General features: G+C 45.4%; 1 protein-coding gene across 1 annotated transcript in view; it reads right to left on the reverse strand.

Annotated features, from left to right (window-relative positions):
- Positions 1–24285, reverse strand: part of LOC110520577 (mediator of RNA polymerase II transcription subunit 14) — a 42922-nt gene extending 18637 nt beyond the window's left edge. Inside the window, exons 1-22 of the mRNA XM_021597964.2 lie at positions 23835–24285; positions 23517–23543; positions 23257–23362; positions 22823–22996; positions 22283–22412; positions 21058–21186; positions 19335–19442; positions 15415–15547; positions 15140–15290; positions 14930–15041; positions 14658–14783; positions 14486–14564; positions 9829–9988; positions 9423–9617; positions 7568–7702; positions 7260–7336; positions 6836–6996; positions 6555–6701; positions 6246–6337; positions 4301–4453; positions 3021–3290; positions 2603–2831 (exon numbers count right to left, since the gene is read on the reverse strand). Of these exons, the coding sequence (XP_021453639.1) occupies positions 2603–2831; positions 3021–3290; positions 4301–4453; positions 6246–6337; positions 6555–6701; positions 6836–6996; positions 7260–7336; positions 7568–7702; positions 9423–9617; positions 9829–9988; positions 14486–14564; positions 14658–14783; positions 14930–15041; positions 15140–15290; positions 15415–15547; positions 19335–19442; positions 21058–21186; positions 22283–22412; positions 22823–22996; positions 23257–23362; positions 23517–23543; positions 23835–24007 (3067 nt within the window). The 5' untranslated portion in view covers positions 24008–24285. The remainder of the gene's footprint in view (positions 1–2602; positions 2832–3020; positions 3291–4300; positions 4454–6245; positions 6338–6554; positions 6702–6835; positions 6997–7259; positions 7337–7567; positions 7703–9422; positions 9618–9828; positions 9989–14485; positions 14565–14657; positions 14784–14929; positions 15042–15139; positions 15291–15414; positions 15548–19334; positions 19443–21057; positions 21187–22282; positions 22413–22822; positions 22997–23256; positions 23363–23516; positions 23544–23834) is intronic.
- Positions 24286–25780: the final 1495 nt, after the last annotated feature.

Raw genomic sequence — 25780 nt, forward strand, 5'->3', positions numbered from 1 at the left:
CTCTACCCCAACCAAGTCCCCTCCTCTACCCCAACCCAGTCCCCTCTAACCCAGTCCCCTCTTCTACCCCAGCCCAGTCCCCTCTTCTACCCCAGCCCAGTCCCCTGCTCTACCCCAGCCCAGTCCCCCTCCTCTACCCCAGCCCAGTCCCCCTCCTCTACCCCAGCCCAGTCCCCCTCCTCTACCCCAGCCCAGTCCCCCTCCTCTAACCCAGCCCAGTCCCCCTCCTCTAACCCAGCCCAGTCCCCCTCCTCTACCCCAGCCCAGTCCCCCTCCTCTAACCCAGCCCAGTCCCCCTCCTCTACCCCAACCCAGTCCCCTCCTCTACCCCAACCCAGTCCCCTCCTCTACCCCAACCCAGTCCCCTCTAACCCAGTCCCCTCTTCTACCCCAGCCCAGTCCCCTCCTCTACCCCAGCCTAGTCCGCTCTACCCCAGCCCAGTCCCCTCTACACATTCCTAATATTGCTCTCAGAACAGCCTCAATTCTTCGAGACATGGCTCTACAAGGTGTCGAAAGCATTTCACAAGGATGCTGGCCCATGACTCCAATGCTTCCCTATGGCTGGATGTCAGAGGGGGAGCTCAACGCTCCGCTAGTAGAGCCCAACAAATGGGTAGTCCCTGTGCGCGCACACACACACACAAACTGACCAAAAAGGCTTGTCAGTCACACTCACATACACTGCTCAAAAAAATAAAGGGAACACTTAAACAACACAATGTAACTCCAAGTCAATCACACTTCTGTGAAATCAAACTGTCCACTTAGGAAGCAACACTGATTGACAATACATTTCACATTATAGGAAATAATTAGGCAATTAGCAAGACACCCCCAATAAAGGAGTGGTTCTGCAGGTGATAGCCACAGACCACTTCTCAGTTCGAATGCTTCCTGGCTGATGTTTTGGTCACTTTTGAATGCTGGCGGTGCTTTCACTCTAGTGGTAGCATGAGACAGAGTCTACAACCCACACAAGTGGCTCAGGTAGTACAGCTGGATGGCACATCAATGCGAGCTGTGGCAAGAAGGTTTGCTGTGTCTGTCAGCGTAGTGTCCAGAGCATGGAGGCGCTACCAGGAGACAGGCCAGTACATCAGGAGACGTGGAGGAGGCCGTAGGAAGGCAACAGCCCAGCAGCAGGACTGCTACCTCCGCCACCTCCGCCTTTGTGCAAGGAGGAGCAGGAGGAGCACTGCCAGAGCCCTGCAAAATGACCTCCAGCAGGCCACAAATGTGCATGTGTCTGCTCAAACGGTCAGAAACAGACTCCATGAGGGTGGTATGAGGGCCCGACGTCCACAGGCGGGGATTGTGCTTACAGCCTAACACCGTGCAGGACGTTTGGCATTTGCCAGAGAACACCAAGATTGGCAAATTTGCCACTGGCGCCCTGTACTCTTCACAGATGAAAGCAGGTTCACACTGAGCACGTGACAGACGTGACAGTCTGGAGACGCCGTGGAGAACGTTCTACTGCCTGCAACATCCTCCAGCATGACCGGTTTGGCGGTGGGTCAGTCATGGTGTGGGGTGGCATTTCTTTGGGGGGGCCGCACAGCCCTCCATGTGCTCGCCAGAGGTAGCCTGACTGCCATTAGGTACCGAGATGAGATCCTCAGACCCCTTGTGAGACCATATGCTGGTGCGGTTGGCCCTGGGTTCCTCCTAATGCAAGACAATGCTAGACCTCATGTGGCTGGAGTGTGTCAGCAGTTCCTGCAAGAGGTAGGCATTGATGCTATGGACTGGCCCGCCCGTTCCCCAGACCTGAATCCAATTGAGCACATCTGGGACATCATGTCTCGCTCAATCTCTCGCACCACAGACTGTACAGGAGTTGGCGGATGCTTTAGTCCAGGTCTGGGAGGAGATCCCTCAAGAGACCATCCGCCACCTCATCAGGAGCATGCCCAGGCATTGTAGGGAGGTCATACAGGCACGTGGAGGCCACACACACTACTGAGCCTCATTTTGACTTGTTTTAAGGACATTACATCAAAGTTGGATCAGCCTGTAGTGTGGTTTTCCACTTTAATTTTGAGTGTGACTCCAAATCCAGACCTCCATGGGTTGATACATTTGATTTCCATTGATAAGTGTGAGATTGTTGTCAGCACATTCAACTATGTAAAGAAAAAAGTATTTAATAATACTATAATATATATAATATTTAATAATAATATTTCATTCATTCAGATCTAGGATGAGTTATTTTAGTGTTCCTTTTATTTTTTTGAGCAGTGTAGATCCATTCATACACACACCGACCCATACACAGACAAGCAAACACACACACACACACACCTATAAACAGGAGAACACACAAGCTAAGTTGGACAGCAGATGCAGGCTCTAGGGCTGAGATGGGTGAGCAGGACTGGATAATGCTTCCTCCCTTCTGGGCTCAACTCTCTCACACAGTTTGCCATTCAGCATGTGCATAACCGCAGTGGAAGGACGAACACACACACGGAGGGATATCACTTAGCAGGGACCCGTGAGCATTTGGTCTCTTTACTCTATTCTGTCGAGGGATGCCAAGCACACATGGCACAAACAGGGTACACGCCAGCACAACCCCACCATCCCCTCTCACCTGGGGACTGTGTGGGCACGTTGGGATGGTAAGGGGTGGGAGGGGAGGTTAAGGGAGGGTACACTCCACCAGGACCCGCTCTCATTGGCTGTTGTTGCTGCTGGGCCTGTAATTGGCTCATAAAGGTGTCCATCATGTCGCCTCCCACCGGCGAGGGCGGGTTGTCGTCTTCATTGACGGAGCGTCGCCGAGCGTCCTGGTTACTGTCAACAAACATGTTGAGGAACGTCTGGTAGAGAGAGAGAGAGAGAGAGAGAGGAGGGGGAACATAAAGAAAGAAAGACAGACAGAGACACAGAGAGAGATAAAGTTATAATTGAACTCAACATCAGATATTTTCATACAGCTGAATCTTGACACTTTCAAATTCCTTAAACAAATTATCCCCACCCTCCAAGCCCTCTCCTCTCTCCCGTACCTTGAGCCCTGGGGCGGGGTAGAAGCCCTCCACGATCTTGGTGTTGTCGAAGAGGCTGTAGGCCCCGTCTCTTATGGCCACCACCCCGCGGCTGCGGCAGTAGATGTCGATGCAGTACATGTTGCGGAAGGCCAGGCGGATGTGTGTGGCTGACTGGGGAAGGATGGAGAAACACTGATAGGCCGTGTTAGTGCGCTGGGTCAGCCCCAGCATGGGCACCGTGGGCAGCTTGTTGATGGCATTCAGAGGGGCCTGGGTATCTGACAGCACCTGGTGAGGGAGGGAGGGAAAATAGAAGTTAGATAATTCATAGAAAACAAATGTAATGGAATTCAGGCACCTTTGGTAGACGGCCCGGCCCTGTATAGGTTGAGCGTGTGGCCGGTCCTGCCCCTGTATAGTTAGGTTGAGCGTGTGGCCGGTCCTGCCCCTGTATAGTTAGGTTGAGCGTGTGGCCGGTCCTGCCCCTGTATAGTTAGGTTGAGCGTGTGGCCGGTCCTGCCCCTGTATAGTTAGGTTGAGCGTGTGGCCGGTCCTGCCCCTGTATAGTTAGGTTGAGCGTGTGGCCGGTCCTGCCCCTGTATAGTTAGGTTGAGCGTGTGGCCGGTCCTGCCCCTGTATAGTTAGGTTGAGCGTGTGGCCGGTCCTGCCCCTGTATAGTTAGGTTGAGCGTGTGGCCGGTCCTGCCCCTGTATAGTTAGGTTGAGCGTGTGGCCGGTCCTGCCCCTGTATAGTTAGGTTGAGCGTGTGGACGGTCCTGCCCCTGTATAGTTAGGTTGAGCGTGTGGACGGTCCTGCCCCTGTATAGTTAGGTTGAGCGTGTGGCCGGTCCTGCCCCTGTATAGTTAGGTTGAGCGTGTGGCCGGTCCTGCCCCTGTATAGTTAGGTTGAGCGTGTGGCCGGTCCTGCCCCTGTATAGTTAGGTTGAGCGTGTGGCCGGTCCGGCCCCTGTATAGTTAGGTTGAGCGTGTGGCCGGTCCGGCCCCTGTATAGTTAGGTTGAGCGTGTGGCCGGTCCGGCCCCTGTATAGTTAGGTTGAGCGTGTGGCCGGTCCGGCCCCTGTATAGTTAGGTTGAGCGTGTGGCCGGTCCGGCCCCTGTATAGTTAGGTTGAGCGTAAGGCCGGTCCGGCCCCTGTATAGTTAGGTTGAGCGTGTGGCCGGTCCTGCCCCTGTATAGTTAGGTTGAGCGTGTGGCCGGTCCGGCCCCTGTATAGTTAGGTTGAGCGTGTGGCCGGTCCGGCCCCTGAATAGTTAGGTTGAGCGTGTGGACGTGCAGTACCTGTAGAAGCGGGACCACAGTAGGGGTCTTGTTGAACATCTCCTGTAGTTGATGCAGTATAATGTTGTGACAGTTACTACAGCCTGAGTTAGGGCCTACTGTTCCTAGAGAGAGATGGAACCTCTGGCTGCTACTGTTCCACTGGATGGTCACCTAGAGGAGAGAGGAGGGGACGAGAGAGGAGAGATGAGGCGAGAGAGTAGGGAGAGAAGGAATGAGAGAGCGCAAGCGTCTCATTAGAGGTCGGCATGTCCGATTAATTAGGGCCAATTTCAAGTTTTCATAACCATCGGTTATAAAAAGCTGGTGGTTCCTTTTTAACACGAGTCTTCAATATTCCCAGTTAAGAAGTTTTAGGTTGTTGTTGTTATTATAGGACTATTTCTCTCTATACCATCTCTATACCATTTTTGTATTTCATATACCTTTGATTATCCTTATAATAAACACACAGAAATATGAGGCTTTTTTCATTAATATGGTCAAATCTGGAAACTCTAATTTCGAAAACTAAACATTTATTCTTTCAGTGAAATGCGGAACCGTTCCGTATTTTATCGAACGGGTGGCATCCCTAAGTCAAAATATTCCTGTTACATTGGGTGGCATCCCTAAGTCAAAATATTGCTGTTACATTGCACAACCTTCAATGTTATGTCACTTCTGTTGCGTTCAGTGAAATCAGAGCCAGGGTAGATGCAGCAGTTTAGCCTCGTTGCGAACTGTTGAAAGGCCTTTTATTCCTAACAAAGACCGTAATTAATTTGCTAGAATTTTACATAATTATGACATAACATTGAAGGTTGTGCAATGTAACAGCAATATTTTTTCGAAATGAGTTTCCAGATTTGACCATATTAATTAAAAAAGCCTCATATTTCTGTGTGTTTATTATATTAAATTTAAGTTTATGATTTGATACTTGATAGAGCAGTCTGACTGAGCGGTGGTAGGCAGCAGCAGCAAGCTCGTAAGCATTCATTCAAACAGCACTTTACTGCGTTTGCCAGCAGCTCTTAGAAATGCTTAAAGCACAGCGCTGTTTATGACTTCAAGCCTATCAACCCCCGAGATTAGGCTGGCAATACTAAAGACCCTATAAGAACAGTTGATAGGCTTGAAGTCATAAACAGCGCTGTGCTTTAAGCTGCCCAACCAAGTTTAAGCTCACTAATCAAAAAACAGAGCAATAGAAAAGCACATGACAGATGTGGGTCTCTACTGGTTAAAAAGGGAAGAACTGTAGCGTTCTAGTGATGTTAACTGTATGTCTTCACTCCTATTATAAAAGAGAATAACAGCTGTTGAAACAGTTGAAGTTGGAGTAAACAGTTCAATTGATAAGTTGCATCTGTTTCAGTAGCGCGAGTCAAATCACATTTTATTTGTCACATGCGCCGAATACAACAGGTTACAGTGAAATGCTTACTTACAAGCCCTTAACCAACAATGCAGTTTTAAGAAAAAAAAGTATTTTATTTTTATAACAAATAATTAAAGAGCAGCAGGAAATGTGCAGCTCAAATGGCTCTTGCAGTCCTTCGTATAGCAAATGACCTCGCTACTCAAGTAGGCTATTGATACCGGCTGCACATCAACTACAATCATTTCTGTAATCAGCTTCCTCCCCCAACAGTTAACGACAATGATGTGCCGAGTGATTTATACTCGTGGTAAATCATTTGAAAGATGCATAACCCCTCTTACTATCGTTACAGCCTATTTGATAAATTAAAATGTTTCCCTTTATGATGATGGGAACCTGTTAGTGGTAATTTTGTGAGAAAACATTTGTTTTATGTTTTCGGATTTTTTTCCTATACGTTAACAATTCAATTTAGTTTAAAACGTTCACACCCCTACGAGGCACCATACACTCGCTAGTTGGGAAGGAACCTAGCAAAGGGCTAGAGTTCAGACAGGACATTGGTGTAATGTTACTCACTGAGCTGCCCTTGGTGCTGCCGTAACACAGAACCAGTTTGCGGTAGTTATACAGTCGGATCTCACTAAACAGACTCAGGTAGGACGGCATCTCTAAGAGAGGAGACAATACATAAGCACACAGTCAATACAAATGGTCATCAATACAAATGGTCATCAATACAAATGGTCATCAATACAAATGGTCATCAATACAAATGGTCATCAATACAAATGGTCATGCGTTACTTATCTTTTAGCTGTATGAGTAGAAGATTCATTCCCCGCTCTCGTACCACAAATGTTTGCACGCATGCATGCACACACACACCTGCTAGTGATCGTGAGAACACCAGGACACACTGGTAGAGCTGGTTGATGGAGATCCAGTCGTTGAGGAACATCTCCACCACCTTCCTCCCTCCCACAGGCTCAGACAGAGGGTTCTCATAGGTCAGATACACATGGCGTGTAGAGGCTGGACACACACACACAGAACAGGGAGAGATAAGGGAACAGTTTGGGTAGAGTGTGTGTGTGTGTGTGTGTGTGTGTGTACACATGTACGTTTGTGTGTTTTTTGTGTGTCCATATGCGTGCGTTTCTGTGTACCTTGCTCTTTGCTGTGTGTGCTGTTGAGTGGGCAGTTGGTCAGAATTAGTTCTGCCACCCATGTGCGGTTGTTCCGGCCCTGCAGACGGAAGGTGCAATCCAGTAGAGAGCGCTCCAAAGCCAGACTCGTCTCCTCCCCTACACCCTTACTGGAAGGGATCCTAGGGAGGGGGACAGGACCACATGGGGTCAGGTACATAGTGCATACTTTACTGAAATAAAGGGTACAAAACCATCATCTTTATCTATCAGCTATCATCTTTGTTTTGGGTGCATGTTATTGCGATGCAAGAAAGTTTCAGTTTAAATCAGTAGAACCAAAATCATATTAGCATTATCTCTAAAATTCCCATAGACTTCCATATTATTAGGCAGGGCCACTGACATCTGGATTTGCAAGGTATCCTGGGATGTGGAGTCTTACTTGAGGATGCGGATGGCGTGGCTGCAGCCGTCTCCTTCCACCTGCACACCCTGGTGGGGAATCTCCATCTGAGATAACTAGAGAGAGAGAGAGGAGAGAGACACATGTTGAGACAAGAGGAGGAATGGAGGGAAGAGAGGGAGAGATGAGAAGAGGATGAGAGAGATGTGAGAAAGAGAGCAGGAGGGATGGATGAGGAGAGGGATGATGAAGAAAGACATCGATGGTGGAAAAGTAAAAACTGAGGTATAGAGTTGTAAGATGTAGAGAAGAGAGAGAATAAAAGGGTATACTCCCTCCATCCATACCTCCACTCTGAGGCTTATGAAGGGCATGTTGGTGTCACACATGGCCACTAGGTGAGCCAGTTCCTTGTTGAAGGCAGACATCTCCCCCGAGCGCTTGGGCTTCTTGGGCTCCAGAGCTCCCTGGTCTCCTGATAACTGGAGGACAGAGAAGAGAGAGAGGATATGAAAACACTGAGATCACAGAGATCATTTATAACATGTTCTCTGAAAATGTACAGTACCAGTCAAAAGTTTGGACACATCTATTCATTCAAGGGTTTTTCTTTAATTTTTTTTTTTTTACAATTTTCTACATTGTAGAATAATAGCGAAGACATCAAAACTATGAACTAACACATATGGAATCATGTACAATAGTAACCTAAAAAGGGTTAAATAAATTAAAATATATTTTAGAATCTTCAAAGTAGCCACCCTTTGCCATGACAGCTTTGCACACTCTTGGCATTCTCTCAACCAGCTTCACGAGGAAGTCACCTGGAATCCATTTCAATTAACAGGTGTGCCTTGTTAAACGTTAATTTGTGGAATTTCTTTCATTTGAGCCAATCAGTTGTGTTGTGACACGGTAGTGGTGGTATGCAGAAGTAGCCCTATTTCATAAAAGACCAAGTCCATATTATGTTAAGAACAGCTCAAATAAGCAAAGAGAAATGACTGTCCATCATTACTGTAAAGACATGAAGGTCAGTCAAGTCGGAACATTTCTAGAACTTTGAAAGTTTCTTCAAGTGCAGTCACAAAAACCATCAAGTGCTATGATGAAACTGGCTCTCATGAGGACCGCCACAGAAAAGGAAGACCCAGACTTACCTCTGCTGCAGAGGATAAGTTTATTAGAGTTACCAGCCTCAGAAATCGTCAATTCAGATTGCACCTCAGATTGCAGCCCAAATAAATGCTTCACAGAGTTCAAGTAACAGACATCGCAACATCAACTGTTCAGAGGAGCCTGCGTAAATCAGGCCTTTGATGGTCAAATTGCTGCAACAAAAAAAACACTACTACATGACACCAATAAGAAGAAGAGACTTGCTTGGGCCAAGAAACACAAGCAATGGACACTAGACTGGTGGAAAGCTGGTCCTTTGGTCTGATGAGTACAAATTTGAGATTTGTGGTTCCAACCTCCATGTCTTTGTGAGACGCAGAGTAGGTGAACGTATGATCTCCACATGTGTGGTTCCCACCGTGAAGCATGGAGGAAGAGGTATGATGGTGTGGGGGTGCTTTGCTGGTGACACTGTCCGTGATTTATTTAGAATTCAAGGCACACTTAACCAGCATGGCTACCACAGTATTCTGCAGCGATACGCCATCCCATCTGGTTTGCGCTTAGTGGGACTATCATTTGTTTTTCAACAGGACAATGACCCAACACACCTCCAGGCTGTGTAAGGTTTAATTAACCAAGGAAGAGAGTGATGAGTGCTGCACCAGATGACCTGGCCTCCACGATCACCTGACCTCAACCCAATTGAGATGGTTTGGGATGAGTTCACTCTGTGGTCCAAGGAAAAGCAGCCAACAAGTGCTCAGCATGTGGGAACTCCATCAAGACTGTTGGAAAAGCATTCCAGGTGACTACCTCATGAAGCTGGTTGAGATAATGCCAAGAGTGTGCAAAGCTGTCATCAAGTCAAAGGGTGGCGACTTTGAAGAATCTAAAATATATTTTGATGAACACTTTTTGGTTACTACATGATTCCATGTGTGTTATTTCTTGAATGAGTAGGTGTGTCCAAACTTTTGACTGGTACTGTAAGGATTTTTCCTCGGTTTACTCCTTTTAGGACATGGTTTCAAATTAGCTATATCTTAAATCATTGCCACCAATTCTGCAATCCATTCCTACTTTTCTCTTAGCTCCCGGGCGGGCCCCTTGGCCAGCGGAATTGTCCAGGACGAGCTGTTCCAGGTTCGGCTTGAACTGCTGCAGGAGCTGGGCGCATGGAGGTCCCTCCTCACCTTCCAACTGAGACACAGACAGGAAGGAGTACTTGTAATGTAGCTCTGTGGGACAGCCAGGCATATCCAGCATCTCTACCACCTAGGGAGGGAGAGAAAGATGGACGGGTGAAAAAGCAGGGAGAGGGGAAGGAGACACAAATAAAATAGTGGGAAAGTTGTGCATGATTAATGTACTAATACATACATAGATATATATATATATATATATATCATTGTACATTTTCTTGTGTTTGCTACAAATACATAGTTTTTTGATGACCAGTAATAGGCATAAGGAATGAGGGGCTTACAATGTAATACTGTGGTAGGCGGGTAAGCCGGATGAAGAGCCTGTGTTTTGATAGGCTGCTGGCAGGGTGGGAAGCAGAGTTGGAGAGGTGTAGTATGTCTGTGCAGATAGTGGGGAGGTGTTTCACAGACTGTCTACACCTCTGCTCTCCTAACCAAAACCTGGAGGGAGGGAGCAGAGTAGAGAGAGGGAGAAGGGAAAGTTAGGTATGGGGGAGAAGAGAGGGGTGGGGGAAACATTAGTAAACAGAAATGTGACATTGTCCAAACAGACCATTTACTGGACAGATTAAATTATCATAGAACTAGAATCCCAGAACATTTAATTAAATGCAATACCCGTTCTAGTAATTATATTTCTATGCATATCACACTATGACAGGGCAGTGCTTACAGGTGAATTCACATAGACATTTGTGTTATAGACCGGTCATTCTCATTGAAAGCAAATCTAAGAACGTCTAAATATGTGCTATGTGCGCTATTTCTATGCTTCCCGTTCTCAAGTTTCCATTTTGCGACTTTTACTTTTGCACACCAGCTTCAAAATCAGCTGAAAACACAATATTTTTGGTTAAGGAAAATATATTTCACAGCGGCTTAGGTGGTACTATGATTCTCTACACTATACTTGCTTGTTTTGGCACTTAAACTGAAATTAAGACGACACCATTCTGTATACTTCTGGCCCTTCTTTGGACACTGTGTTAACTAACCTCCAAAACAAGCTTCAATGCCATACAACTCTCCTTCCGTGGCCTCCAACTGCTCTTAAATGCAAGTAAAACTAAATGTATGCTCTTCAACTGATCGCTGCCCGCACCTGCCCGCCCGTCCTGTATCACTACTCAGGACGGTTCTGACTTATAAAATGTTGACAACTACATACCTAGGTGTTTGGTTAGACTGTAAACTCTCCTTCCAGACTCACATTAAGCATCTCCAATCCAAAATTAAATCTAGAATAGGCTTCCTATTTCGCAACAAAGCATCCTTCACTCATGCATACCCTCGTAAAACTGACCATCCTACCGATCCTCGACTTCAGCAATGTCATTTTCAAAATAGCCTCCAACACTCTACTCAACAAATTGGATCCAGTCTATCACAGTGCCATCCGTTTCATCACCAAAGCCCCATATACTACCCACCATTGCGACCTGTACGCTCTCGTTGGCTGGCCCTCACTTCATTCTCGTCGCCAAACCCACTGGCTCCAGGTCATCTACAAGTCTTTGCTAGGTAAAGCCCCGCCTTATCTCAGCTCACTGGTCACCATAGCAGCATCCACCCGTAGCATGCGCTCCAGCAGGTTTATCTCACTGGTCACCCCCAAAGCCAATTCCTTCTTTGGCCGCCTTTCCTTCCAGTTCTCTGCTGCCAACGACTGGAACGAACGACTGGAACAAACAAAAATCCCTGAAGCTGAAGACTTATACCTCCCTTACTAGCTTTAAAATCACCAGCTGTTAGAGCAGCTCACAGATCACTGCACCTGTACATAGACCATCTGTAAATAGCCCATCCAACTACCTCATCCCCATACTGTATTTACCTTGCTCCTTTGCACCCCAGTATCTCTACTTGCACATTCATCTTCTGCACATCTATCACTCCAGTGTTTAATTGGTATATTGTAATTACTTCGCCACCATGTCCTTTTTATTGCCTTACCTCCCTTAAAATCATTTGCACACACTGTATATATACATTTTCTACTGTATTATTGACTGTATGTTTGTTTATTTGTTTAACCTACCTGGTTAAATAAAGGAGAAATAAAAAAATTAAAGTGAACTATTGACATTTTTGCAAGCAGGAAATTGTGGAGTGATTTCTTCATAGTGCATCTTTAAGATGTTCTTAGCCTGCATAGAAGCACATTTTCCTGGAAATACAGCAAAAGGAAAAGCTGAAGCCACATGATATACCAGCACGTCCCTGGTGAAAAGTGGGAATGGATCTGTTCTAGAGGTCGACCGATTATGATTTTTCAACTCCGATACCGATTATTGGAGGACCAAAAAAGCCGATACCTGATTAATGTTTTTTTTTTTTTCATGTTTAAAAAAATATATATATATTTATGTATTTGTAATAATGACAATTACAACAATACTGAATGAACACTTATTTTAACTTAATATAATACATCAATAAAATCAATTTAGCTTCAAATAAATAATGAAACATGTTCAATTTGGTTTAAATAATGCAAAAACAAAGTGTTGGAGAAGAAAGTAAAAGTGCAATATGTTCCATGTAAAATATGTGCCATGTAAGAAAGCTGACGTTTCAGTTCCTTGCTCAGAACATGAGAACATATGAAAGCTGGTGGTTCCTTTTAACATGAGTCTTCAATATTCCCAGGTAAGAAGTTTTAGGTTGTAGTTATTATAGGAATTATAGGACTATTTCCCTCTATACCATTTGTATTTAATTAACCGTTGACTATTGGATGTTCTTATAGTCACTTTAGTATTGCCAGTGTAACAGTATAGCTTCCGTCCCACTCCTCGCTCCTCCCTGGGCTCGAAACAGCAACACAACGACAACAGCCACCACATCGAAGCAGCGTTACCCATGCAGAGCAAGGGAAACAACCACCCCAAGGCTCAGAGCGAGTAGCTCCGCTAACTAGCCAGCCATTTCACTTCGGTTACACCAGCCTCATCTCGGGAGTTGATAGGCTTGAAGTCATAAACAGATTGACGCACAACGAAGAGCTGCTGGCAAAACGCACGAAAGTGCTGTTTGAGTGAATGTTTAAGCGCCTGCTTCTGCCTACCACCGCTCAGTCAAAGGTCAAAGGCCAAAGGTCATTAGGGATGTTCAGGCACACAAGCGTGCATGTCAGGACAAGTCAAAACATCACTATGACCAGCATGCAAAAACAATCTCCATGTAATAAAACAAAGGCCAAGCTGTCAGAGTGCTCCTGTCACCTCACACCAGGGATCTGTCAGAGTGCTCCTGTCACCTCACACCAGGGATCTGTCAGAGTGCTCCTGTCACCTCACACCAGGGATCTGTCAAAGTGCTCCTGTCACCTCACACCAGGGATCTGTCAGAGTGCTCCTGTCACCTCACACCAGGGATCTGTCAGAGTGCTCCTGTCACCTCACACCAGGGATCTGTCAGAGTGCTCCTGTCACCTCACACCAGGGATCTGTCAGAGTGCTCCTGTCACCTCACACCAGGGATCTGTCAGAGTGCTCCTGTCACCTCACACCAGGGATCTGTCAGAGTGCTCCTGTCACCTCACACCAGGGATCTGTCAGAGTGCTCCTGTCACCTCACACCAGGGATCTGTCAGAGTTCTCCTGTCACCTCACACCAGGGATCTGTCAGAGTGCTCCTGTCACCTCACACCAGGGATCTGTCAGAGTTCTCCTGTCACCTCACACCAGGGATCTGTCAGAGTGCTCCTGTCACCTCACACCAGGGATCTGTCAGAGTGCTCCTGTCACCTCACACCAGAGATCTGTCAGAGTGCTCCTGTCACCTCACACCAGGGATCTGTCAGAGTGCTCCTGTCACCTCACACCAGGGATCTGTCAGAGTGCTCCTGTCACCTCACACCAGGGATCTGCCAGAGTGCTCCTGTCACCTCACACCAGGGATCTGTCAGAGTTCTCCTGTCACCTCACACCAGGGATCTGTCAGAGTGCTCCTGTCACCTCACACCAGGGATCTGTCAGAGTGCTCCTGTCACCTCACACCAGGGATCTGTCAGAGTGCTCCTGTCACCTCACACCAGGGATCTGTCAGAGTGCTCCTGTCACCTCACACCAGGGATCTGTCAGAGTGCTCCTGTCACCTCACACCAGGGATCTGTCAGAGTGCTCCTGTCACCTCACACCAGGGATCTGTCAGAGTGCTCCTGTCACCTCACACCAGGGATCTGTCAGAGTGCTCCTGTCACCTCACACCAGGGATCTGTCAGAGTGCTCCTGTCACCTCACACCAGAGATGCCACATGGAGTCTTGGCACATGCATAGGGCACATCAGCGCAAGGTCATATGAAGTGGAAATAAAGGGACGATAATATGGAAGGAACCGTAGGGACATAAGCCCAGTTCAGGAGAGCATAGGGCACAGGAGGCCCACATGGGAAGACTGTGAATATCCTCTGGATGGTGTGGGCAGGACACATAATGAGGAGACGGGGAACACCCCACCAGGACAGTTATCTCTGCCGACCGTCCCTCCATAATTTAAGGAAGATGTGAAAAAGGAAGGAGAGGCCCTGAGGCTCCCAGAGGTGCCCAACATCCCAGAGGTGCCAGGAGAGGCCTCGAGGCTCCCAGAGGTGCCCAACGTCCCTGAGGTGCCCAACGTCCCAGTGAGGCCTCGAGGTGCCAGGAGGCCCTGAGGCTCCCAATATACTACCAGTGCGCCACACTAGGACAAGGTCTAACATAAGACCGCCCCTGTATTACGGAGACAATGTCCCGTAAGAGATGGGAAAAAAATATTAAAAAATAATGTTTAAAAAACGTGACAGTACCTCTTCTCGTATCCATATGGGTATACTACAAAGTATAGACTACTAAAGTACTAGGGTGAATCGCTTTACATATGGCTTTCTGAGGAAGAGTGATAAGGCACATGACAGGGAGTTGACACAGAGTGAGAGAGACAGGAAGTGGACTTACTTGAGCTGCTGTAGCCAGGATATGATGCGCTTCATGTCATCGTTGATGGTCTTCTCGATGTCATCCAGCATGGATTGATCTGGAGACAGACACAGTGGAAGTCAGTACAGTGTATATTTATGTGTGTGTTTCCCTGCTTACCGATGTGGTGAGGGTGCTACTCTATGCTTACCAATCCCATACAGCATGGGGTGGAACATCCCTGAGTGCAGGTCTACGAAGATGTGCAGGCACTCGGATCGTCCACAGGGCTCCAAGATGGGAATGACCAGAGTGGGCAGAGCGGTCTCTATGAACGCTGAAACACAGGCAAGGAGAGACAACAATAACATTGCACACTGACAACATGGTTGTTTCTGTCCACAGCATTGTTCATTGCATTCTAGGTCAGTGTTGTTGGATCAGTTGGTGTATTGATAAATCAGAGAGGACAGAGAGACTCACAGCTGTCGCTGGGGTTGCTGCTCTTCAGGATGGCTTTCAGCTCCTGCAGCTTCTGATGAGAGCGAGCGTGCACGCTGTCAATCAAAAGCTTCTCCACTGACAAGTGATCAATCTACAGGAGGGGGCAGGAACAGAGACTGTGATGAGGTCCTCATCACAACAAAATAATAGTAAAGGACTGTAGCTGTGAGGAACGAGGCGTTAGCTCACCTTCATGGCTCTCTCCATCAGTCTGGAGTCACAGGCAGGGAGCGGAGGATCATGGGAGATCTGCAGAGGCTTGGAGCCGTCTGATTCATCAATCTTGATGGTGACTTTGTGGACCGACGCAGTGCCAGTCTTCCTGCCCAAGACCTGTTGGCTAGAGAAGGGGAGAGAGCGAAGAACCAAGAGAGAGGGCAAGAGGGATGGGTCAAATGATGACGGACCAATTTCCCTGTGATGAAGTATTCATTCAACTAAGCAATCAACCATGTGTGTCTTACTTCCAGACGGCCAGTGTGAGGCACTTGGCAGGCATGTAGTGTTCCACCTGCACCAGGTCTCCCCAGCGCTCTCGGTACAGCATGAGGGTCTGGGAGTGGAGGACCTCTAGCTGGAGAGACAGGCAGAAAGAATCTGGACAGGGGGGGAGAGTCAAGGAATGGCTGGGCCAGGAGGATGGCATACACACATTCACAATACATACAGAAATGCAGACACACCCATGCTAACTGAGTGTGGGGGTCTGTGTGTGGTGTCTGGACGCTGACAGGCTTCAGCTATTAAAGTAGGCTGGCAGTTATACTTGCTACGGAGTAAAACTAATGAAAACTAAATAAATGGGAAAAACGTACTTGCTACAGAGTTGTGTTAAGTTAATAAAAACAACAGACTCATAGAAATCTTTCAAACTATTTAATAATTGGCCGTCTATTGGGCATAACGGTATTACAAATAAATGTAGCATTATGTTTGTGCTTGTGTTACAGCGTTATGATATTTAATGTTGTTATAACTTGGCTATATCTTGTGCTTGGCCCTTCTATGTTCAACATAATAAACGGCTCTCTATCCACCGGATGTGTACCAAACTCACTAAAAGTGGTAGTAATAAAGCCTCTCTTGAAAAAGCCAAACCTTGACCCAGAAAATATTTTAAAAAACTATCGGCCAATATTGAATCTTCCATTCCTCTCAAACATTTGAGAAAAAGCTGTTGCGCTGCAACTCACTGCCTTCCTGAAGACAAACAATGTACAGTGGGGCAAAAAAGTATTTAGTCAGCCACCAATTGCGCAAGTTCTCCCACTTAAAAAGATGAGAGAGGCCTGTAATTTTCATCATAGGTACACTTCAACTATGACAGACAAAATGAGAAGATAGACCAAATACTTATTTTCCACCATAAATTGCAAATAAATTCATTAAAAATCATACAATGTGATTTTCTGGATATTTTTTTCTCATTTTGTCTTTCATAGTTGAAGTGTACCTATGATGAAAATTACAGGCCTCTCATCTTTTTAAGTGGGAGAACTTGCACAATTGGTGGCTGACTAAATACTTTTTTGCCCCACTGTATACGTGGTTTTAGACCCCATCATAGCACTTAGACTGCACTTGTGAAGGCGGTAAATGACCTTTTCATGGCGTCAGAGTGAGGCTCTGCATCTGTCCTCGTGCTCCTAGACCTTAGTGCTGCTTTTGATACCATCGACCACCACATTCTTTTGGAGAGATTGGAAATCCAAATTGGTCTATACGGACAAGTTCTGGCCTGGTTCAGATCTTATCTGTCGAAAAGATATCAGTTTGTCTCTGTGAATGGTTTGTCCTCTGACAAATCAACTGTACATTTCGGTGTTCCTCAAGGTTCCGTTTTAGGACCACTATTGTTTTCACTACATATTTTACCTCTTGGGGATGTCATTAGAAAACATAATGTTAACTTGCACTGCTATGCAGATGACACACAGCTGTACATTTCAATGAAACATGGTGAAGCCCCAAAATGGCCCACGCTAGAAGCCTGTGTTTCAGACATAAGGAAGTGGATGGCTGCAAACTTTCTACTTTTAAACTCGGACAAAACAGAGATGCTTATTCTAGGTCCAAAGAAACAAAGAGATCTTCTGTTGAATCTGACAATTAATCTTGATGGTTGTACAGTCGTCTCAAATAAAACTGTGAAGGACCTGTGTTACTCTGGACCCTGATCTCTCTTTTGACGAACATATCAAGACTGTTTCAAGGACAGCTTTTACCCATCTATGTAACATTGCAAAAATCAGAAACTTTCTGTCCAAAAATTATGCAGAAAAATTCATCCTTGCTTTTGTCACTTCTAGGTTAGACTACTGCAATGCTCTACTTTCCCGGCTACCCGGATAAAGCACTAAATAAACTAAATACGGCTGCTTGATTCCTGACTAGAACCAAAAAATGTGACCATATTACTCCAGTGCTAGCCTCCCTACACTGGCTTCCTGTTAAGGCAAGGGCTGATTTCAAGGTTTTACTGCTAACCTACAAAGCATTACATGGGCTTGCTCCTACCCAGCTTTCCGATTTGGTCCTGCCGTACATACCTACACGTACGCTACGGTCACAAGACGCAGGCCTCCTAATTGTCCCTAGAATTTTTAAGCAAACAGCTGGAGGCAGGGCTTTCTCCAAAAGAGCTCAATTTTTATGGAATGGTCTGCCTACCCATGTGAGAGACTCAGACTCGGTCTCAACCTTTAAGTCTTTACTGAAGACTGATCTCTTCAGTGGGTCATATGATTGAGTGTTGTCTGGCCCAGGAGTGTGAAGGTGAACGGAAAGGCACTGGAGCAACGAACCGCCCTTGCTGTCTCTACCTGGCCGGTTCCCCTCCACTGGGATTCTCTGCCTCTAACCCTACTACAGGGGCGGAGTCACTGGTGCTCTTCCATGCCGTCCCTAGGAGGGATGCATCACTTGAGTGGGTTGAGTCACTGACGTGATCTTCCTGTCTGGGTTGGCGGCCCCCTTGGGTTGTGCTGTGGCGGAGATCTTTGTGGGCTATACTCGGCCTTGTATCAGGATGGTAAGTTGGTGGTCGAAGATATCCCTCTAGTGGTGTGGGGGCTGTGCTTTGGCAAAGTGGGTCCTGCCTGTTTGGCCCTTTCGGGGGTATCATCAGATGGGGCCACGGTCTCTCCTGACTCCCCCTGTCTCAGCCTCCAGTATTTATGCTGCAGTAGTTTATGTGTCGGGGGAGCTAGGGTCAGTCTGTTATATCTGGAGTACTTTTCCTGTCTTATCCCGTGTCCTGTGTGAATTTAAGTATGCTCTCTCTAATTCTCTCTCTCTCTGAGTACCTGAGCCCTAGGACCATGCCCCAGGACTACCTGGCATGATGACTCCTTGCTGTCCCCAGTCCACCTGGCTGTGCTGCTGCTCCAGTTTCAACTGTTCTGCCTGCGACTATGGAACCCTGACCTGTTCACCGGACGTGCTACCTGTCCCAGGCCTGCTCTTTTCAACTCTCTAGAGACAGCAGGAGCGGTAGAGATACTCTTAATGATCGGCTATGAAAAGCCAACTGACATTTACTCCTGAGGTGCTGACTTGTTGCACCCTCGACAACTACTGTTTTTATTATTATTTGACCATGCTGGTCATTTATGAACATTTGGACATCTTGGCCATGTTCTGTTATAATCTCCACCCGGCACAGCCAGAAGAGGACTGGCCTCCCCTCATAGCCTGGTTCCTCTCTAGGTTTCTTCCTAGGTTTTGGCATTTCTAGGGAGTTTTTCCTAGCCACCGTGCTTCTACACCTGCATTGCTTGCTGTTTGGGGTTTTAGGCTGGGTTTCTGTACAGCACTTTGAGATATCAGCTGATGTTAGAAGGGCTATATAAATACATTTGATTTGATGATAACCACATGATCTTGATAGACAGTGCAGTGAAAACATAGGAGGGTAATTAGCAGCAGCTGGGGGTTGCCAGATGCAGTTCTGCCATAACTACGACCATCTTGAAAAATGTCCCAGGTCCACATTTCCCACTGGGCAACAGATGTAGGCCCATAACACTACACCCCTTTTTCTCTCTCAATCTTGAATGTGTGTGTGTGTGTGTGTGTGTGTATGTGTTGGATTACATTCTCAATTCACACTAAATAGCATATGAAATGTAAATATTTCTGCTTGGTTCATGGAACCTGATGAACTGAAAGACATTGTGTGGCTGTTGGGTGCAGCATGTCCCTGACCCCAAGGCCTCGGCCATTGCAATGCTGTTGGTGTCTGAGCCTGCTGTATGCATGGTCACTGCCAGTCAATACAGTACGTGCGCACACACACACTGCAGCAGCTCAAGCCAGACTTGGCCCTGAGCCCACTGTCTGCACAGAAACAGCGCGCGCGCGCTCACACACACAGAAAGGATACGCAGGCAGCTGTACATGTCCTGCAGTGGTTTCTCGTCTGCAAACAGGCGCGACTGCACCAGCTCATGGATGAAGTTCACCTGCATACTGTGGACAAGAGCTCTGCAATCTGGAAGGAGGAGGCGGGGGGAGGAGGGAGGGGAAAATATTAAAAATAGAGGATGGTGAAAAAGAGAAAGCAATCTAATGAAATAGTTTATTTGCGAGTGCTGGCTGCATTTTTCATTCATGATTCCTCCTGCGCATCAGGACCAGAATAATTATAATCTACAGTAGATCAAGTTGGTGAGAGTTGTACAGTAGGGATGGGTTGCCCCAATATGGATTAACTCTTAAACTGGGCTAAATCAAGATGTGTCTATTAATCTTGCTGCATCAAATGTTAAACCTAGATTTAATTTAATCCTAGTTAGATTAGAGGAAGGACTTAATTTAAATTACGTTTTCACTTTAAAGGTAGATTAATTTTAAGCCTGTTAACAAACAATTTAGATTGGAGAGCAATTCTAAACTGCCACTTGAGGTAGTTTAACTAATAAAATGGAAGCATATCTTCTGTGGAGAGTTCCTCTGAGAATAATTAGAGACAGGTTTAATCCTGTTGAGTTTTATGATAATTATTAGTAGGCTATTTACGTGCCCATTTTGTACAACAATTAAATTGGAGTTTATGATATGCCCAGCCTTGGTACGAATGATGATTTTATGCAACTTGCTGTAACGGGCCTGATAACGTTGACATTGTAGTGAAGTAGTGTTAATGCTAGTTTTAACTTGCATTATAAGCAGATATTTACCAGTTATTTATGCTTACTAAATATTGGTGGGTCAAGTTGTCCGTCGTCATCATAGCGGTTATGGAGAGGGGCAAACTGCTGGGGAATCATCTCGCATATTTCCTGAGTGATAGGATCAATTCCCTTGGAGGGAGGCCCCCCCTCCGGCTCAGGTCTGAAATAGCCCCCGCCCCTCCTCTGCTGAATCCTTTTTAGCTCTTGCTTTAAGAAAAACTCCAGCACGCTTTCATCTGATTTGTGTCCCTCTTCTCTTTAACCCGTGTCGAGCCATTACATTTATCGCATAAAATGGCCCAGGTGTCTAACTTCTTTTTGACAGTTGTGTTGTCTGTCTTTTTATCCTCCAGTACGGTTGACAGTTGTGTTGTCTGTCTTTTTATCCTCCAGTAGGGTACTAAATTCCTCCATCAGCGCCGACAAGCGGAGAAATTTGAACTTGGCGAGCTGACAGATAATAAATGGCTAAATAATATTGGATGCTAACTAGCTTGGTTTATAAACTAGCTAGCTACAGTAGCTAACGTTAGCTAACACATTTGTTTTTTGTCTAGTACTGGCAAATAACAGATTTTATTTAAAAATTAGCCAACCCATGATAACCTTTCACAATGGAGTTGCAGTAGTTCTAACGTTACATTGTTATTATTTTATCAAGGAACAGCAACTTTGTGGCATCATTTGTCAAGTAGGCTAGCTACTTTGTTTCAACTCACAAAATACCTCATTTCGGTGTAAAATGTCACTAATAATAGTTTAAAACGGTTAGATTTACTGATTCAGATTTAAAAAATAAAGTGGTGGAACACATCTCTGATTAATTATAAACCTAGATTTACAAAACCTAGATTAGCTCTAATCCTAGATTGGTGTGTTAGCATTGGGTTCTGTGTGTTTGGTGTGTGGTCTTTCAGGTGTTGTGTATCTTACCTCCAGTCTCCTTGTCCTCCACCAGTATCTCCAGCTTCAAGAGTCTCCAAGGAATATCTGGGTCATCCCCCATCACTGTCAGAGTGGCCTCAAACTCCCCCTCCACGCGGAACTTCACACGCCCGTTAACTACAACACACAATGGTTGCCACCTTTTCAATAGCCAGAAACTGTCTTGCTGTGTGATGTTTACCCATGGAGAGGTTGGCCAGCTTTGTGTGGGAGTAGTTTTTTTCACTTCCTGGAACAAAAAAAAAGGGGGTGTGGCCCACCCCTCGGGGGCTCCGTTGGATTTAATGGTGTAGAGAACTTTTGGAATATTAAAGCAAATTCTCTGCAATTCAACACATTTCTCCATGGACCGGAGTGAAATTGCTTTATTTTTTAAAGCTAATTTACTAAAATTCCACATAGTCTCCCATGGAACTGAGAGAATATTTTGCAGTTTTAATGCTAATTTCTTATTCTATGCATTTTGCCATTGCTAATGCTGTGATCTTTCGAGCAAACATAATACAACATTACTGCGGGGACTTCAGTCACAACAGCATCAGTGAGGTTGGGCACTGATGTTGGGCGAATAGGCCTGGCTCGCAGACTGCGTTCCAATTCATCCCAAAGGTGTAAGGCTCCAGAGAACGCGTTTCCACCCCTCCAGAGTCTAATGGAGGTGAGCTTTACATCGATGTTTAGCATTGTGATTTTAGACTTGTGTGCGGCTGATCGGACATGGAAACCCATTTCATAAAGCTCCCGATGAACAGGTCTTGTGCTGACGTTGCGGTCCCGTTCTGTGAGCTTGTGTGGCCTACCACTTTGCGGCTGAGCCGTTGTTGCTCCTAGATGCTTCCAATTCACCATAACAGCACTTACAGTTGACAGGGGCAGCTCTAGCATGACAACAATTTAACAAACTGACTTGTTGGAAAGGTGGAATCCTATGACGGTGCCACATTGAAAGTCACTGAGCTCTTCAGTACGGGCCATTCTACTGCCAATGTTTGTCTATGAAGATTGCATGGCTGTGTACTCGATTTTATACACCTGTCAGCAATGGGAGTAACTGAAATGACCGAATCCACTCATTTGAAGGGGTGTCCACAAAATATATATATTTTTTTACACTATTTGGACTTAAGTGTTTTTTCGGGATGCCTCAGTGGCCCGCCCAAGGATTTCAATGGAAACCTGTGTGTGTGCGGCTATGCGTGTGTGTGTTTCTTACCCACGGTGAGGTTGGCTAGCTGAGGTGGTAGGTCTGTTGTGACAAGACGATGTCGCAGGATCTGATTGAGCTGGTTCAGGGTTGTCTGTTTCTCCACTTTAGTGATGGGATCTGGAGGAATGATTTTATCCTACACACACACACAGCTGTCAATGCACTGACTCAAATAGGGCTTCAGATTTCTCCGTTCCTATTCCACACTCCCGTCCAGATGGTGGTGGTAACCCACTAAGGGTTTATGTGTTTGTGCACATATGTACATCATGCACACAAATGAAGAGTACAGAGTACATGAAGGACAAAATTGCTGGCTAAACCAGGCAGTCACCATGGCTACTTCAGCTACAGTAGCTAATAAACACAGAGGTATCAGACGCCTCATTCTATTTGACCAGTGAGCACTACTTTAACCAGGCAAGTCAACAGAGAACCAGCTCTCATTTATAATAAAGAGGCCTAGTCAAGAGGCCAAAAGACACCAATACAATAATAATAAATAACAGAAAGAGGGACAACACAGACCAGTTAGGGGTGTCTTACTCGTATGCAGGTGGGCAGGCGCGGGTATGAGCCAGTGGTGAGCACATCAATGGCAAACGGGATGGCAAAGCTGGGTAGGCGTGCGTGCACCAGGGCGTCCCTCGCCAGCGATGCCAGCCTGTCAGCCGTGTCCACAAACAAGAAGGCCTGCTGGTCCAGGAAGCTGGAGATCATCTGTTTCCGTGGAAACCAGAGGTTAGGGGTTAGAGGTCAGGTTAGCTTACGACTGTTAATGACTACTAAGTAGTTCTAATTTTAATAATGTGCAAGTAGGCCTAACTCAAACTTTCACATAAACAATGCATTGATATCAGTGGGAAAAATTGTGAGACAGTTGGACTTGTATGTGCATAACTCAATCTAGTATCTGGTTGTGTATGCCCACTGTGAGAATATGATTGGTGTAGTAGAGTACTGTAGTCTTGCTTACATACCGCACACTTTTCCACCTTCCCAGCGTTGCTGGCCCATTTCACCAGGGCAAGGAGACGAACAAACAGCTGCCTGGTCCGACTAGAAAACTGAACGATCTCGATTTTTCTGTCAGAAACAGTACAGTAGAAAGGTTTTCATACTCATCGGCACCAATGGTCAAAGAGGCAAAAAGGTGCCTGTCACATACAACACAACATTACCATTTTGACAAGTCAATTTCATCAGTGAGCACACCGAGTGAACCAAGAGACACACTTACCTTTCCATGTCTGTTTTTCTGGGTAGACTGCAAGAAGGACAGAAACGTTATGGGTAACTTTCAGACAACATAATTTTACCACACCATATGAACACAGAAAATAAAGAAATCTCAATTAATATGGACGCACGGGTGAAATAAATGGTTGAAAGAAAAGATTCCAAGTAGTCTACATGCACAACTATCTACTTTCCAATCGCTTTGCCATGAAACAAAACACATCATAACCACTATTTTGAGCCTGATGGACCTGGATCAGATATAATAAGAGTCAACATCAACAGCCCACTTGACGGAGTCTCGTCATTAGCTACTTACAGTTCACCCAACAGGGTGATTTCATGGTAGGTCCTCTGCAGGAGAAACTCAATCAGCAGGCTCAGCCGGACCCCTTGCGTCGCCTGGGGTCCGGACGAAGGCGGTTGGGTGGCCGAGGTGGGACCCCCGATAGGGACCAGTTGCCCATCTGATCCAATCTGCACTGGAGCCATTTTAAAATAACAAGGAAAGCTCCACCGGTGGAGACCGAAAAAAATGTAAACTATCGACTCGCAATTACTTCAAACTGGAACAAATGTTACACATATTCTATATCATTTCGCGCGACGTAATTATTAAGTAGGGGCTCGGCGTCTTCGCCCCATTGAAACATTGGCAAATACCCGCGTTTTAATGGCTTATTACAGAACATATTCAATGCTGTTCAACCGCCATCTTTACTGTCTGACGGGAAGTGATCACTGTTAGGTCGAAGGGAATACCCGTAGACGGATTTCATGGACTGGAGAAACAATCATTAACATAACCAAACGAAAGGAGTCGCTAGTGTTTACTCTGCTGTCCCAGGATCAGTGTTCATTCACTAGGTTTTTGTCAATTAGTTCAGGCAATAAACAATCAAACTGGCCCCTGATCAGCGCCAGTGGTTCTGTGAGCGATAATAAATGTAACCAATCAGTGGTATTTTAAGTACATAAAATATTTTCCTCATAGTTTGAAACATCCACCACATTTATAATGTCTATTCGGCTTTTATAATATGTCCTCCTGTCATTTCGTACTGGAAATGGTGCATGACATTTTAGTTACTTAGACAGATCATATGACAGATACAGTGGCGTAAAGTACTTAAGTAAAAATACTTTTAAGTACTACTTAAGTCGTTTTGGGGGTATCTGTACATTACTTTACTATTTATAATTTTGACAACTTTTACTTCACAGATTTCCTAAAGAAAATAATGTAGTTTTTACTCCATACATTTTTCCTGACACCGAAAAGTACATATTAGCATATTAGCAAATATAATAAAACATAAAACATATTAGCAAATTGTGTTTAAATCCATTTTTAAAAATGTGCCGTTTGGTTAATATAAGCCATTTGGAATTATTTATACTTGTGCTTTTGATACTTAAGTATATTTTTGCAATTACATTTACTTTTGACACTTAACTATATTTAAAAGCAAATACTTTTAGACTTTTACTCAAGTAAAATTTTACTGGGTGACTCACTTTTAGTTAAGTAATTTTCAATTAAGGTACCACTACTTTTACTCTAGTAGGACAATTGGGTACTTTTTCCACCACTGGACTGATAGACCTTATTTATCCCTGAGGAGAACATACAGACAAAACATAATAAAGGACAAAACAAATAGATACATACACTGGTGTACATATTATATATTTGAGGATTGATGTACATTGTCCCTGTCAAATAAATGTAATTCAACTTCAGTATACAATTTGATACATTTCAACTCCCCATGGACCTGAATGGCTGGTTAAGAAAAACAATTCAAGCCATAGATTATGTTGGCAGCGCCAGAGTCAATGGTAAAGGTATTAGGGTGGAATTCTGATTGGAATACCTGCTGACTCCTCAATTCCCAGAGGCAGGTCATAGGAATTACTTTTCCATTCATTTCCTTTTCCCTTTTGCACAATTATACGTAGCTTTATGTCAATATGGCATGCCTGCAAAATAACATGGGAATCAAAACATTAACACAGAATCTTACTGTGAATCAAACAAGTGACAATCGTCTTATTTTTGTCAAACTATTATTGCGTTACATGGATGCCTTGTCTGGAATTGTGACAGCTCTGGGGAGAACAGAGACAACAGTATATGGTCAGATTATGACTTTACCAGAGTGCTTCACCTCCTTGTAGATTTCAAGAACAGCTTTGCCCTTGCTGTCATTTCAAACCACTGACAGGACAGATGAAGGGCATGAGGGTCAATGCACAAAAGGT

The sequence above is a fragment of the Oncorhynchus mykiss genome, chromosome 3 (genome assembly GCF_013265735.2).
Source record: "Oncorhynchus mykiss isolate Arlee chromosome 3, USDA_OmykA_1.1, whole genome shotgun sequence".
In the NCBI taxonomy this organism is placed as follows: Eukaryota; Metazoa; Chordata; class Actinopteri; order Salmoniformes; family Salmonidae; genus Oncorhynchus; species Oncorhynchus mykiss.